This window comes from Strix uralensis, chromosome 2 (genome assembly GCF_047716275.1).
Source record: "Strix uralensis isolate ZFMK-TIS-50842 chromosome 2, bStrUra1, whole genome shotgun sequence".
NCBI lineage: Eukaryota > Metazoa > Chordata > Aves > Strigiformes > Strigidae > Strix > Strix uralensis.
The window spans coordinates 40,644,281-40,657,912 of record NC_133973.1 but is presented as its reverse complement, the minus strand read 5'-3'; the positions used below and the strand labels follow the sequence as shown (position 1 = coordinate 40,657,912).

The 13,632-nt window shown below is 41.2% G+C and overlaps 1 protein-coding gene across 1 annotated transcript in view; it reads right to left on the bottom strand.

The window, feature by feature from the left end:
- Window positions 1-13,632, bottom strand: part of LOC141939209 (amine oxidase [flavin-containing] B-like) — a 57,718-nt gene that overhangs the window by 29,747 nt on the left and 14,339 nt on the right. Inside the window, exons 2-3 of the mRNA XM_074858491.1 lie at window positions 5,762-5,856; window positions 4,674-4,811 (exon numbers count right to left, since the gene is read on the bottom strand). Coding sequence (XP_074714592.1) covers window positions 4,674-4,811; window positions 5,762-5,856 — 233 coding nt within the window. The remainder of the gene's footprint in view (window positions 1-4,673; window positions 4,812-5,761; window positions 5,857-13,632) is intronic.

The following is a 13,632-nucleotide window of genomic DNA, read 5'->3' as shown; positions in this document are numbered from 1 at the left end:
GCACGACATACATTCAGACACCTCTAGCCAGTGCTGCTGGCAGATGAATGAGTATGAGGAAACTCCATCCTCTTATGGGGAACTTAATTGAGGTAACAAGGTATTGGCAAGTCGCTGTCAAGAACCTGTCTAGCGACTAGGGAGGGGATGCTTCATGTTTCACCCAGCATTTTAACCTGAAAGACCCCCCCTGGCCAAGCATGCCTTTTGGTGCTAAGGAAACACCTAGAAGGACTTATTTCAATTATAACCACATGAGAAGTGTTTCAGGTGCAACACACCTAAGCCAGCTGTTAGCACTATCCGCAGTCTGCACTGAGACAACACAGAGATTAAAAGGAATAAGTGTTACTACCACTTTCTAGCAAAAATGCTATGATCTGGGAAAATTCCAGGAAGGATTGTGGCATTATCCCAAAGAAAGTTTTGGTGGAAAAAACATCTGGAAAAAAATGACAAGGAGCATCAATATTGCAGGGGCGAGGGGGGATCTACCACAGAGTAATGAGTATATTTTGACAAACAAGCTTTGTTGGTCTAAGGTAGCCAGTAAGGAGTCTTGCTGCCAGTCTATGTTGCCAGGTTTTCATGCAAGCTTTCCATCAGCAAAAATGGGATCAGAGGATGTTCAGCTGGCACCACAGCAGAACAAAGAGTAAATCATCCTTACTGTATATGAAGGAATCAAGTTCTAAAAAGATTAATGTGGCAAACCAGACATACAAAGAAATGGTTTTTTACACAGATTTAGTGTAGCAGAGTAAATCAGTTCCACAGTTATCTTACTTAGTAATGAAACCCATGTTACATTTGATAGCATTGATAAATTTGTGTTTTAAAATGCAGGAAGTGTGCATGACTATTGGGACTGCACAGAAGTGAAGTGTAATTTGAATCGATGAAAAAAAATATGTTGACAATTGAACCGTCACAATAATTGACATGTTTTTACATTTGAACACTTCTTTCCAGGGTAAAAATTACCTGGACTATATGTACTTTGTCTTGTTTTTCTAAGACAAAAGGTGTCTTTTTGGCAAGGAAAATAAACACCACCAGTCAAAAGTTGCAAATCTACCTATCTAAGGTAGGGTCCTCAATCCTCTCTTGGGCAGCTAAGGAAAAGTTATCTTAAGAAGTGTTTTACATCTGCCTACCAGTCCAATGGAAGGACTGTTAGAAGATGATGACTTCCCAGATAGTTCTGGTTTTGCTTCTTAAATCTGGATTTATGAGCCTAACTTCAGTTATACTATTGAAAAGCAATGGTGTTCAGGCAGCAATTTGCCTACCAAATACTACTTGCAGAGCTATGCTAATTTTCTCACTAAGGCTGATGAACCAGTATTTACACAAGTGAAAAGAACATACTAATCTCCTTTCAAAGACCATGAAAAGGGCTGCTTAATAAGTGGAGGGAAAGAAAAAATATGTAGGGCAAGAAATATAATTTTGAGTTTCTGTGAAGATATCACACACAATATAAGCGCAACCAAAAATAATCTCACAATAGAACCTGACATTAAAAAAGATTAAAGGGGAAAAAAAACCCCACACAACCCAATCAAGTTGGTAAAGCCTAATTAGTAGAGACCCACCCAGAGATCAACAAAATACGTTCTTTGCATTTTGGAGTACAAAGAGGCTGCATATATTACTTGTATTAAAAAGCCTCTAAAAGGAATTTAATTAACTATGAAGGGGTTGATTTTGCCTTTGGGTATACGTAAAAACAGCAGCTGATTTTACAAGATGCACTGTGATGCCTGATTGTGTAGCAAGAGAAGAATTAAAACCTTTAGGTTTCACTGCCTCTCTGGATTCAGAGAATTTTGTGATCCAGAATTTAATTATATTTGGGCACAGTCACAAAGCTTGGGTCAGCATGTGAATTCAAATTCACATAGGGGCAACAGACCTTTGTATATTTTGGAATCTGGTTTGCAAGCTATGAGTTGAGAGTACCACTTAGATTTCAGGGAGCACATGAGAGCATTGTCCATTTGCAAGGAAAGCATGGGCAAACCACGTGGCTGAAAATGAGAGACCTGTAAGGAATGTATTACAGATACATGAAATGCAAAAGGCTGAAGATTATTAAACTGATGTGGCCACACAACAATGCATATGTCTACTATATAGTGGTCATGTTCCAATTATTTAACTGTGAGTAATTCTTCAACTCATACTTTTCCACAGTTGTACAAACATAGAGGCAAGAAGGAAAGAAAATATTTACAATGAATGAAATTAGGAAATTCAAAGGAGGTGCTACTGCCTGTGGAATATCTCCTCTCTCTACCTTATGCTTGGCTACTAGGGAGTCCTGGCACACACCTCTCTCCCTCCTCTCTTCAGAAGCTCTCCTACAGGAAGCAACATTGTGAGCCTGAGCCTACAAACTGCCTGAATCCAACCTGCAGGCTCTTAGCAAGCCTTGGGAGCACCTCAGCCAGCACGTGGGATCTCTCTCATTGGAGACTTCCAACATTTGACAGGGAATGGCCCCAAGTAACCTGACCTAACTATGAGGTAGACACTGCTCCAAGCCCAGGGTGGAGTAGGAACCTCCAAGGGTCCCTTCCAGGGCAGCTTTCTCCATGGCTCTGTGTAAGGCATAGTGCCAATCTCACACATGCCTGCCAGCACTCAGACCGAGCCACTTGCTTGCATCAAATTGCCATGGATGCTCCATCCCCCTGGCATATGTAAGAGGGATAACCTGTCATCTATGAGTATCACTCAGTAGGTCTTAGCACAGGTGTATGAGTGCTGAAGCAAGCCTAGGGCCTCAGCCTTCCTCACAGCTCCCCCAGGCCTGTTCGCCCAGATGCAGGCATTAACCAAAGTAGCATGCACCCCATATCTCTAGGCTTGGATGGCTCAAACGCCTCCAGGCACAGAGTGGCTTCCCTCATCTCTGGATTTCTGGATATAAGTCATACTAGCGTACAGATTCCCTGGGACTTGTGTCGTAATGCCTTAGTGTCCCAATTCAAGGTCCCTTCTATGCCCAACATACAGACAAAGCCAAGGCATGCCCCTCTCTGACAGCCTGGGATATGTCCCTGAATACCAGCAAGTCTTATTAGTGCTGGTAGGGAGGAAAGCTGAGAGCCTTGACTCACACCAGCACTGACCACCCTGGGCTAAAAGGTATCCACAGATGACGGTGAAAGGCTATACACAACCTCTGACAACTCGAGCAATCAGACACTTGTGGTCAAGGGAAAGACAGATTGTCCTTGTCAAGAGCCCAAACTTCTACTCTTGTGCCATTCTCTGTTTTCCTCACTCTTAAAGTCTGTTGGAAAACAAAAGGCCATTTCAATCAGCAGAGTAATACCAATATCCCCCCACAAGCTGGTTCCTAAAGATCCTAAAAGGAAATGGGGTCTGGCTTACCAAAGAAGCTGCCATGCTTGACTGACTGCTGACCATAAATCAGGCCCACATGTCAGCTTCAGTTTTGGCTTCGGTGACTCCTGGCAGCATTCTGGAATGTCCCCATGCTAGGACAGCAAGGTTGTCCTGAGAACTGGTCATCCTGACTGGCCATGTCAATTGTCTTCTACCATTAAGTTTTCCTTCATGGCATGACCTCCTATTGCTATTGAGGAGACTCTGAAGGCTAAATAGTATAAACAAGCAGAAAATTTGGCTTTGAGAGTGATGCCAAGGGAACACAAAACAGTGGGGATGGACACATCAGTTCTACTACAGAAGAAGTAATCGTTGACAGTCACCACAGCAAATCACTTTGAGAACACACTTCTTTTTTATAACAATTGAGTGGAAAAAATACTGGAAAACTTGACAGAACACCTTTTCTCTATTGCTGTTTTTAAATCTATGTTTTCTCTAACCTTTGATCAAACACCAACTACTATCTGACAAATATTTTGCCAGTCATTGCACAACGGCTTTTCGTAAGTATATAATGAAACTCAATTTAAATTTCCTCAGGACTAACATAGAAAGTTTCCCTTCTGTGGGAGTGCAACACTACTCTATATCAGGAAAGGAGGAAGGATGCTCTTTTGGAGAAAGCATAGTACAAATACTGAGAATACGTGGGCTTTTTAACAGCTTTGCCATAGCTGTCCTGTTTCAGATCGTGAACAGATCGTTTAGATCTGCCCCCACAAGAATGTTTGACTCCCAGAGGCTTTTGCAATTACTATTACAATGCCTTTTGCTACTCTCCACGTTAGTTTCCCCACTTAACCTCTCACATTTCTTTCAGTCAGGATAATAATGGTCACTGGTTTAGGAAGCCCTTCCTGAGAAACTTTCAGCCTGATAGAAGATACTTCTAGGATTTCTGAAAGGGACTTTCAGACACCTTGGGCAGCGTATATGAGAGCTACCTCTACAAAGTCACAGTTGTATTGTCCATTAACAATGAAGCTTTTTGAGAGCTTTTAACTAAGAGCTCAGACCTGAACCAAGGCATCAGCTAACAGGATGCATCTACAGGGTACACAGGTAGATGTGCATGTATATAGTAATTTGTATGAGTTCTTCATTACCAACATACGCATATTTCTCCAAGAAACTCAGATGGTGCCTACTTAAACAGGTATACTCCACTGTAGCATGGATGAAAAACAATGAGAAAGGAGATCACTACAACTTGCCTGTCTACAGCAGCATGCTTGAGGGCATCTTACCTTGACATGGTGTATCAGGTGCTCAACTTCATTCACTTTATATGTCTCTATTCCTAACTCTTTAGATAACCGCAGGAGACGATTTTGTGTTGGCCCCACATAAGCTCCTCCAAGGTCCACATATTTAACTTGCTTATTCTAGTTTATCACACACAACAGGGAAAAAAAAAAAAAAAAGGATTAAAAAAAGATAAGCCCTTTGTAAATCCTTTGTACATAGCACACAAGTTAAAAGAGCAATCCAGAGAAATTCTTTAAATTAAACACTCCCAGAGCATTTTGGCCAAGATTCCTCTCCCCATGGAAAACTTCAATTCTTTGGTAGAGTTCTGGTGCAGCAATTATCGAGAATCTCAGATAAGGATTTCATAACCAGCTTAGCTGGCCTGTTGTTACATTACAGCCTTAACAAACATGAGAGGAAAGAGCCTGATGCAGCGAGAGAAGGACAGTCACATCTGTGCGGTTTTTGCTCAGTCAGGCATCTTGCCAGTGACTAGTTCAAAACAGACTGTACTAGAAAGTAGCACAGCTAAGATTTTCTAATGAGCAAGGGGGAGGTGGTCTTCCAGGTCAAGGTAGGGCAGAAGGTAAAGGAGTGAAGAGAGACATGCTGGTTCTAGTTTCCAGCCAACCCTGCCATTCCTCTAGCCTACATCACTCCTCACAGGGCCTGTTTTGGTGCAGCTCAAGGGTCTTCACGGCATCAGCCTTACAGGTGTTTTTTTACAGAGATTTCTCCAGTGTCTCTCCCTGGGGAAATTATTTTGAAACAGCTAATCATGTTCTCCTTCCCAGAGGAAAGGACTGATGACTCCAGAGCATGCAGATCACATGGAAATATTTTGTCCCCACCATCATGCCAGTCTTTTCCCTATTCTTACTGGTACAATATCAGGAAATTGCCCACCTGCTAGTGCTCTAGAAATTTTCCCTCAAGTAGGTTCTCTAGCAGGAAAGATAAATAAATACATTTATGTACACTATTCATATATATTTATGTACACTAAACATAAATATACACTTACACATATATGTGTATAATTATACATACATATACGTAGTATAAATGGTTTGGAGATAATTACCCTTACAGTGAAAGTTCTTCCACCAACCCTGTCATTGGCTTCCAGCAACACCACATTCAAGCCTGACTCAGTCAGCAGTTTGGCTGCCGAGAGACCTAAAAGATAAAAAGAAAAACAATTAAAGAATACTTCTACATATGCACCCCATGGCTTTGGTGACTTGACATGTAAACACTCACATAGCACTCCATCCACATCCTGAACTTCTCATTCAAACACTTTGCCAGAGGGGTGAGGTGGAATTAAAACAAACCAGTAGTCATGAAATGGAACTGAAGCCATATATTAAAACAGTTTGCGGTCAAATTTTACATACGCTGAGCACCTTTTGCACCACATGCTCAGCTCTTCTGATGCATAAGCTAGCACTTGTTATGATAGTCAGCCAGCCAGGCAGAGAACTTGGGGAGGACAGCTTTCTGTTTTCTAACATCAGCACATCATCTTTTATAACCCCAACAAAAAAGGAAGTAGTGAAGTTTTATTAGAACCACCGTAAATTGCAAAAGTTTTCCTGAAGCTTGTTGTATATGTCTGCCTTCCAGCTCTGAATATTTTGAAGTACATTAGCAAAGTTCCCACACGGTCAGGTCACAGGTTTCTTCTCCTGAAGAACACATGGTCTGACTCAGAAGAGACACAATGTGCGTTTGTGTGTGGCAGCAATAAGAAAAAAAATGGGTAAGTCTACATAAAAAAAGTGTTTAATTCCTCATCCATTTTCTTCATACACTTTTATTTCCATATTGCAATTCTTGAAGCTGAGACACCAAGGGAGGGAACAACGGGAATACAGGAGGGAACACCTCATTTTAGTTCTGATACCATAAATCCTCATAAATGCAGAGGAAAATATTAGCGTCAGGACTGGCAGCAAGTGTGTCAAGCGCTATGGGAATGAAGGAAATTAGAAAGGGTGCACAACATGGAGGGAATACAACCTCTCAACTTCTTAAGATCATCTCTGCCTTTTACTTCAGCACACAAACTCAGATTTGTATAAACTGAGATTCTGACTTTGGCCACATGTGGAACGACAAGCGTTATATTCTAAAGGGTTGTGTCATCCTCTTGAACCAATAGGATGCGTTGAATAAAGTTCAGTACAGGCAGGCTAGAAGCCACACTCATACATCATAATTTAGCCATCCTTTTTGGCTCTCTGCCTTGTCACCATCAGAAGGCAATTAGTTTCCTCTCTGTGTCCCAGTACACGTAGTTTTTGAGGAGGAGTTGTCCAAGCAGTTTGTTCCAAGCATAAGGCAGCCATGGAAGAAATGGCAAAAGTGCTGGCAGGAGAAACAGATGGCCAAAGCTAGCATGGCTCAATGAAATGACAATGAAGAAAATATAGCAGCCCTGGATAGAGAAAGGATATTAATGAGCGTTACTAAAGGTGCTACAGAACATCCTGATTGTCAACTAGCAACTTGGGAGTGGGAGAACCAGGTCCTGTTCCCAGCACTGCAATGAACCTACTGCACTGTGTTGATTAAATCACTTAAGGTCTTTGTTTCCCCATCTGTAAAAAAAGAGACAATGGTGTAGACCCATCCGTCTAAAGGATTTGACATTTTCTGAAGAAAGGCAGCAGATATTTCCATTAAAAGATCACACTGTTCTGCTTTTATTTCTAGCTTCATTGGCTTATTTATCTTGGGTTTTCACATAAATGTTAGTGAGAAAACCAGTAATGACACTGATAAAGGTCTTGCCATACTTCCTCATTGAGGAAATTATATTGCAAAAACATCTGGCTGCATCAGTGGCCTTGACTACACTCACAAATATTTGAAGATACTGAGGAAGAACAAGATACTGAAAACAGTCATGGTATGCAACCATGGCCCACCCCTTCAAACAGCTTGCAAAAAGAGACTGGCCTCTAAAGGAAAAATAGGCAACAAAACTCCTAAATAAATATAGTTTACCAGTTAAAGAAAAAAAAGTTGCTCTTCAAAAAAGACAAATATTTCATCAGTTGGAAGAGGATCAATAGTAGTTATTAATAATTTACAGAATGAATACATATTCTGAAGGCTGTTGTCACTGGAGGTTTCTGTTGGCTTATCATGCTAACAGGTATTGACTAAACAATTAATAATATTCAGTTACCAACACTGATTAAGGAATATGAGATTTGACTTTCTTTATTAAAATCTAATGAATAAACATTTCAGTACAGCTGGGAACAAAGGCAGTTTATTCCCAAGAGCTGAATAGACAGAGAAGCTTGTGAAAGGATAGCTCTCCAGGCTCAACAGAAACGCAGCCAATGCACAGTGGTCAGCCCAGATACCATCTCCTTGTTTTCTTACGCACCTTTCATTGGCCCTATTCCATCTACCTATTATTTACTCCCTATTGTTTATTTTGAGGCAGGTGCCACCTTTTTTTTCCATACATTCACAGATGTATCTGTTAGAGATGAGTAATAGTTTACGCTTCACCGATGCAAATACAAAAAACCAAACCAGTGTTGAGGGAAGGATTGGGATCATTACTATCTCACTGCCCGTGGTGGTGCAACCCTCCCCTCCCTTAGGCCGCTCGGTGCTTAGTGAAATTTTGTCCCCCCTTGGGTCACATGCCAACCCAAGAAGAATAGGGAAAGGTAGGGAACCAGAGCATAAAGGCACTCCTTAATGCTCCTCATTCCTACCTCCCCTGTTGCTTGGGAACAGATCATGTGTCCGCTCAAATGGCTTGGTAAAGACCAGAGCGTTAAGGTGCCTCCTTAGTCCACCTGGTTCCAGTCCCCTCCTCTCCTACCGTTAGAGAACCATGACAAAGGCAAGGGATGAGAGTGTTAAGGCACTCCCTTAGCCCACCTGGTTTCTGCCCCCCTCTCTAAATGCTCAAAGAACAATAGGAACAGACTATCAATACCTCCTGACAGCCTAGTACCTCTGTACTTGGGTTGTGGCCCAAAGAGGCTGATACCAGAACTCCAAAACCTAGCAAGTTCTGGGCCTGTGCAACCGGTAGGAAGTACCAGAATATTCCATCATCCAAGTTGGGCTGAAATGGAAAAGTACCTGACAAAAGTCAATTATCTCAGACCCTATAAATAGTGATTCTAAGCGAGACCCTTTGAGCTCTCCTGGATCGCAGTGGGCTGTGACCAGCATCTCCCCTGAGCTGGGATGCCTCTCAGGCTCAGACATCTCAAAGTTTGAAGATTGTCTGCCCATAAAGCCGATGGAAGGCCAGGGTGAAGTCATCTTCTTCTCGACACTCACTTATTGCCAATTGAGAATACCAATGCACTGTGAGTATTTGCTCCAAACTCGAGAAGAAGGAAATTTTAACTATAGGCTAGCACCTTCCATCTACTTCTTTACTTATCTATGTGCTTAAATATGCACAATTGCGTTTATGAGTGTGGATGTCTATACATTTCACTGGATATCCAAATACTTCCACACAACTCTGTGTGTGTGTATATGTTTTGAGTATTTATATATATATATATACACATATATATTTTTTGATTTAGAATATCCAGTAGTAAGTTAGTGTGAATCTTGTCATTCTCAAATCTGTAATCAAGTCACTATTTTATTCATAATATATTTTACTGAATCACTTTGTTAATCTTTAAATCAGTCAACCATTAAGTGCTACTAAAATTTAACTTTTGATCTACCTCACACCATGAATAAATCTTAAATTGTTATTAAATCATAACTGTGTGAGATACTTTCATCCGTGACACTGCTTCATGCCCATCCTCCAGCACATCAGATCTCTGTAGGAGGAGCGATGTGTCCCTGGGGCTTGACTCTATAGTGGAAGTTGCAGTCTACAGGGTTCCCAAACTAAGCAACACCTTGCCACTTACTTCTTTGCAAGGGCTGGTGGTCCAGCCCCTTCTCTCACCTACATGATGGCTCTGTTTTGGTCCAAAGTTTGCTGAAGAAATTATGCAGATAACTGCTGACAAAGGCAAGGAACACAGCCAACCTCTAGCTCCTCCTCTCCCTCATCACAAACACATAACTGGGGAAAAAGGTGGAAGAAGAGAAGGCAGAGGCTCAGGAGAGTCAGATGGCACAGCGAAGGAGTAGACTAGGTCTCATAGCATGCACAGTACAGGGTAAGGCAAGACTGCTGTCACAGATACCACATTACAGTGCCATATTGACAGGTGGGAATGTTGCTATTTTTGGTATCTCACACATTTGGAATCACAGTACTGCCACATCACCCCACACCTGATCCCTGGAGCTGGACCTAAGACCCCAAATGGACTCTTGGACTGTTACTATATTAACAGCGCGAAGACTAGATGCTGCAGAGAGAGAGCCCCAAGCAAAAGTGACACACGGACAGACAGGGCTCCAGGAACAGCAGCAAAAACATATTAAGATGGAAATGAATACTAGAACATGAATATTGGGTCAGAAGGTCGAGGTTTGCTTTTCAGAAACTAAAACTTGCTGCAGGAAACTCCTACAAACCACAACCTCTTTTCTGGGCAAGAGTCAAGAGTGGCCTCTCTGTGCTTAATACTCTAATTGCTGCAAACAGAGCATGCACGAAGCCTGTGAAGCAAAGCCTGGAAATATCTTTCATATGTGATGCAAGATCTCCTCTTGAGAAGTTTAACCCTTCACAAGTTTCACATTTCATTACTGCCTCTGGCTTACCTCTCACTCTCCTGCACATCACTAACAGAAAGCAGGTCTTTAATATTGCCCCCATTCCTCACAAGTGAGGCAGACAGCTGCATTCAAATGTAAAGGGCAGACAGTTGCATTCAAATGTAAAGTTCATCCAAAAATGTGACTGATGCTGCTATTACTCCCATTTCGTGCACAATGTTTTGCCACCCAGTGGCACCTTCCCCTCCTCCCCAGGAGCATTTCAACAGAATCAGATCTGAATTGCAATGTAAGGGCTCAACCACTTTTGTCATCACTTCGCAGAGGACAATAATTAGGTCCAGTTTCCATTGCAGGTCAGCTTTCTTCAAGGGGCAACAGAGAGCCATATATATATATATATATATGAAAATATACAGTTAAGCAGCCTCACCTGCAGTTCTGCTCAGAGAATTGATAGGGACATAATTGATGCAAACAAAGAAGCAAAGATGATGGGTCTTATTTGAAGCCCCAGACTGAAAATACCATTGTGCTTAGAGGATGTTTAACCGGGCAAGCCTTCATCCGTTACCATAGCAACCCGGTACCCAAATGCAGTCACTTGGAGATACTGGTGAGAGATTGCCTCCCCCAGAATCTTATAATGCAAGTTCAAGCCACGAAAATCGTTCATTCACATAGATCTTACCCGAATGTAATAATCACAATAATTATTTCATCTTCAGTTCCAACTTATTTCTTTCCTGTTTGATATCTCTGTACCTGCTAAACATCTTAAATTGCACCATTTGATTAAACTGCTTCATTATAACCTCACTTCCTAATATTAACAGCTTTCTTATAGTAAGAAAACAACTAATTCAGATATTTTTTTTTTAAAGAGAATATCTTAAATTTCTGCACTAGGGCAGAATCCAAACTTGCATTTGGATTGACAAATGTTACAAAAGTCACATTTTTCATCTGACCCCCACGTATTATGGACTACAGTGAAGCCCTACAACCAAAGACATCTGACTATCTAAAAAACATTCTAAAATAATTTCTTGTTAAAATTACTGAAATTTTGTAATACCACTCTGATTCTGCCTGGAATCAGCAAATTTACTGAAATACTCTTTTAACCTTAGCATTTTCACAAAAATTTCTCTAGAAAGGACATGACTGGAAGTTACATCTCTGATACACCTTTAAATGATACTTGTGTCTTCTTCCATTTAGTTGCTGTTTTTTTTGTAGGATACTTCTTTTATTCTCTGGACAGCTAGACAACCAATACACAACAGCAAGCCCATCAGCAAGATTTTATTTCTCCCTTAAGCTACACCCAATTCCATTGCAAGGGTATGAGGGACTGGGTGGGTAACTTGGAAGGGAATAGATTATAAAGCTGTAAATAAAGTTTACTGCATTCCTGTAGTTCCTGATGTACTTTCTCTGTATCATTCACTACTTTATCATGTTCCCCCACATTATTATTTCCCTTCTAAGAACAAAAAATGTCTTCTCTCGTATATGTAATTATGGAAGTCATCTACAAATTCTAAATTTTAATTCATGTAGGGAGCAAAGAAAGAGTCTCTAAGCCACTGGCATTTATTTAATAGCTTCTAAGATGGCTGTCAAAAATGTTTACTTTATAACCTTAAAAATTTCACCCTCCAACTGAAGGGAAGTTGCTACAAGTATACTTGAAATTGCTAATGTACAGGGACCTGTAAAGTAGGACATTTAGTCTTAACATTAACCATCAGTTGTGCTTTACTAGCTTTTATTTTTCCTCTATTTTACTGCAATGTATGTAATTTCATTTATACTTTTTTTCCCTAGCTACCCTCTGTAGTCATTACCCACTTGTAAGATGTTTTGAAGGCTTTAACTCCTTGCCTAGTGAAGATAAGACAGACCTTGGACAGTCTGAAAAACTCCCTGAGTACATCTCTAATAGCAGGAACCTAAAAAACAAGTGTCTAAGAAGACGCCAGTGTCAAGATAAGCGACTGGAAGCTGGTCTAAACTAACCTCCTTGGAACAAACAGGAGCTGAAGGACAGATGAGGTAACTCTATGACCTTAAATGGACACGAGAAACCTAAAGTTCAACTAACGGACAGTGTGAGGAAAACTATGTGGACCACTAACAAGGGGAGAAGACCCTCACTCTATTTTTACTATGCATGCTCAGACTATGTAAATGAATTCTGAGATCCCATTAGCATAAGACTGCCTTTTCTAATAAATCTGATGAATATGTATGCTTTTTGTCTGTATTAGTCAGAGTGTTTTGTTAGTAAGTGAGGCACTCGTAGTGGAGTGATCCCCAGTGCTGCCCAGCACTGCAAATAAAGAATACCTGCTTAACAGTTATACTCAATTCTGACTGTTGAGTGAAGCTCTTTGTTTCACAACTAAAATTGTAAGTTGAGCAGGAAGAAAAGCTGCCATCATACTTGTACTGTACTAACTTGTAGGTCTTACTGCAGAACGTATATGTCGCTCACCTGAATTTCCTCAGATTCATGAAACTTGCTGATATTTATCTCTTCTCCTCCTTATTTATTTTGACAGCAAAGTTATGTTTACAATGTACTGCCCAGGGGAGTTTTACCATTTGTAACAGATGTCAGACACTTGGGCTCTGCATACAAACACTGGCTGTACATGTAGAGTAGAAACATCTAACACTTAAAAGAGGCAAGGCCCTGAGTTTCACCTTCGTTGTGCCTCCACAACTTGGATATACATGTGTGAATAAGCTCCACAGTGGCTCGGTTAACTGCTGACAGTGTCCCCCTTGACATCATGTTTGAGCAGGGGCTAACACCTAGTTTCCCCTGTGTATTTGCAGGGGCAGCAGCTGCACTGCAAGTTGTCCTCCAGGCAGCCTGCTGAGAGCTCAAGCATGTCTGCATGAGAAGTGGCTGACATAACATACCTTCTAAATAAAGCCCAAACTGATAATTTCTTGAGGACTTTTTCCTTGCTCTCAACCTGTTCGGCCACACTGACTGCAGAGATGTCAGGTAACAGATATTCCTTTACCCAGAGCCAGCAGGCAGAGCAGCCCGCAGCACCAGAGTCTGAGCCTGAGCACCTTCATGGGGTCCAGGGCAGTAAACAAATATTGCGTGAGGCTCAACATGAGGATCTGTCACAAAATGCACTTGGAAATGGACTAATACTTAGCCTGCAGAACAAGCATGCTCCTCTGCCCTGGAGTTAATAGATAAATTGTGGGATGTAGAAATTTTTCACAAGACAG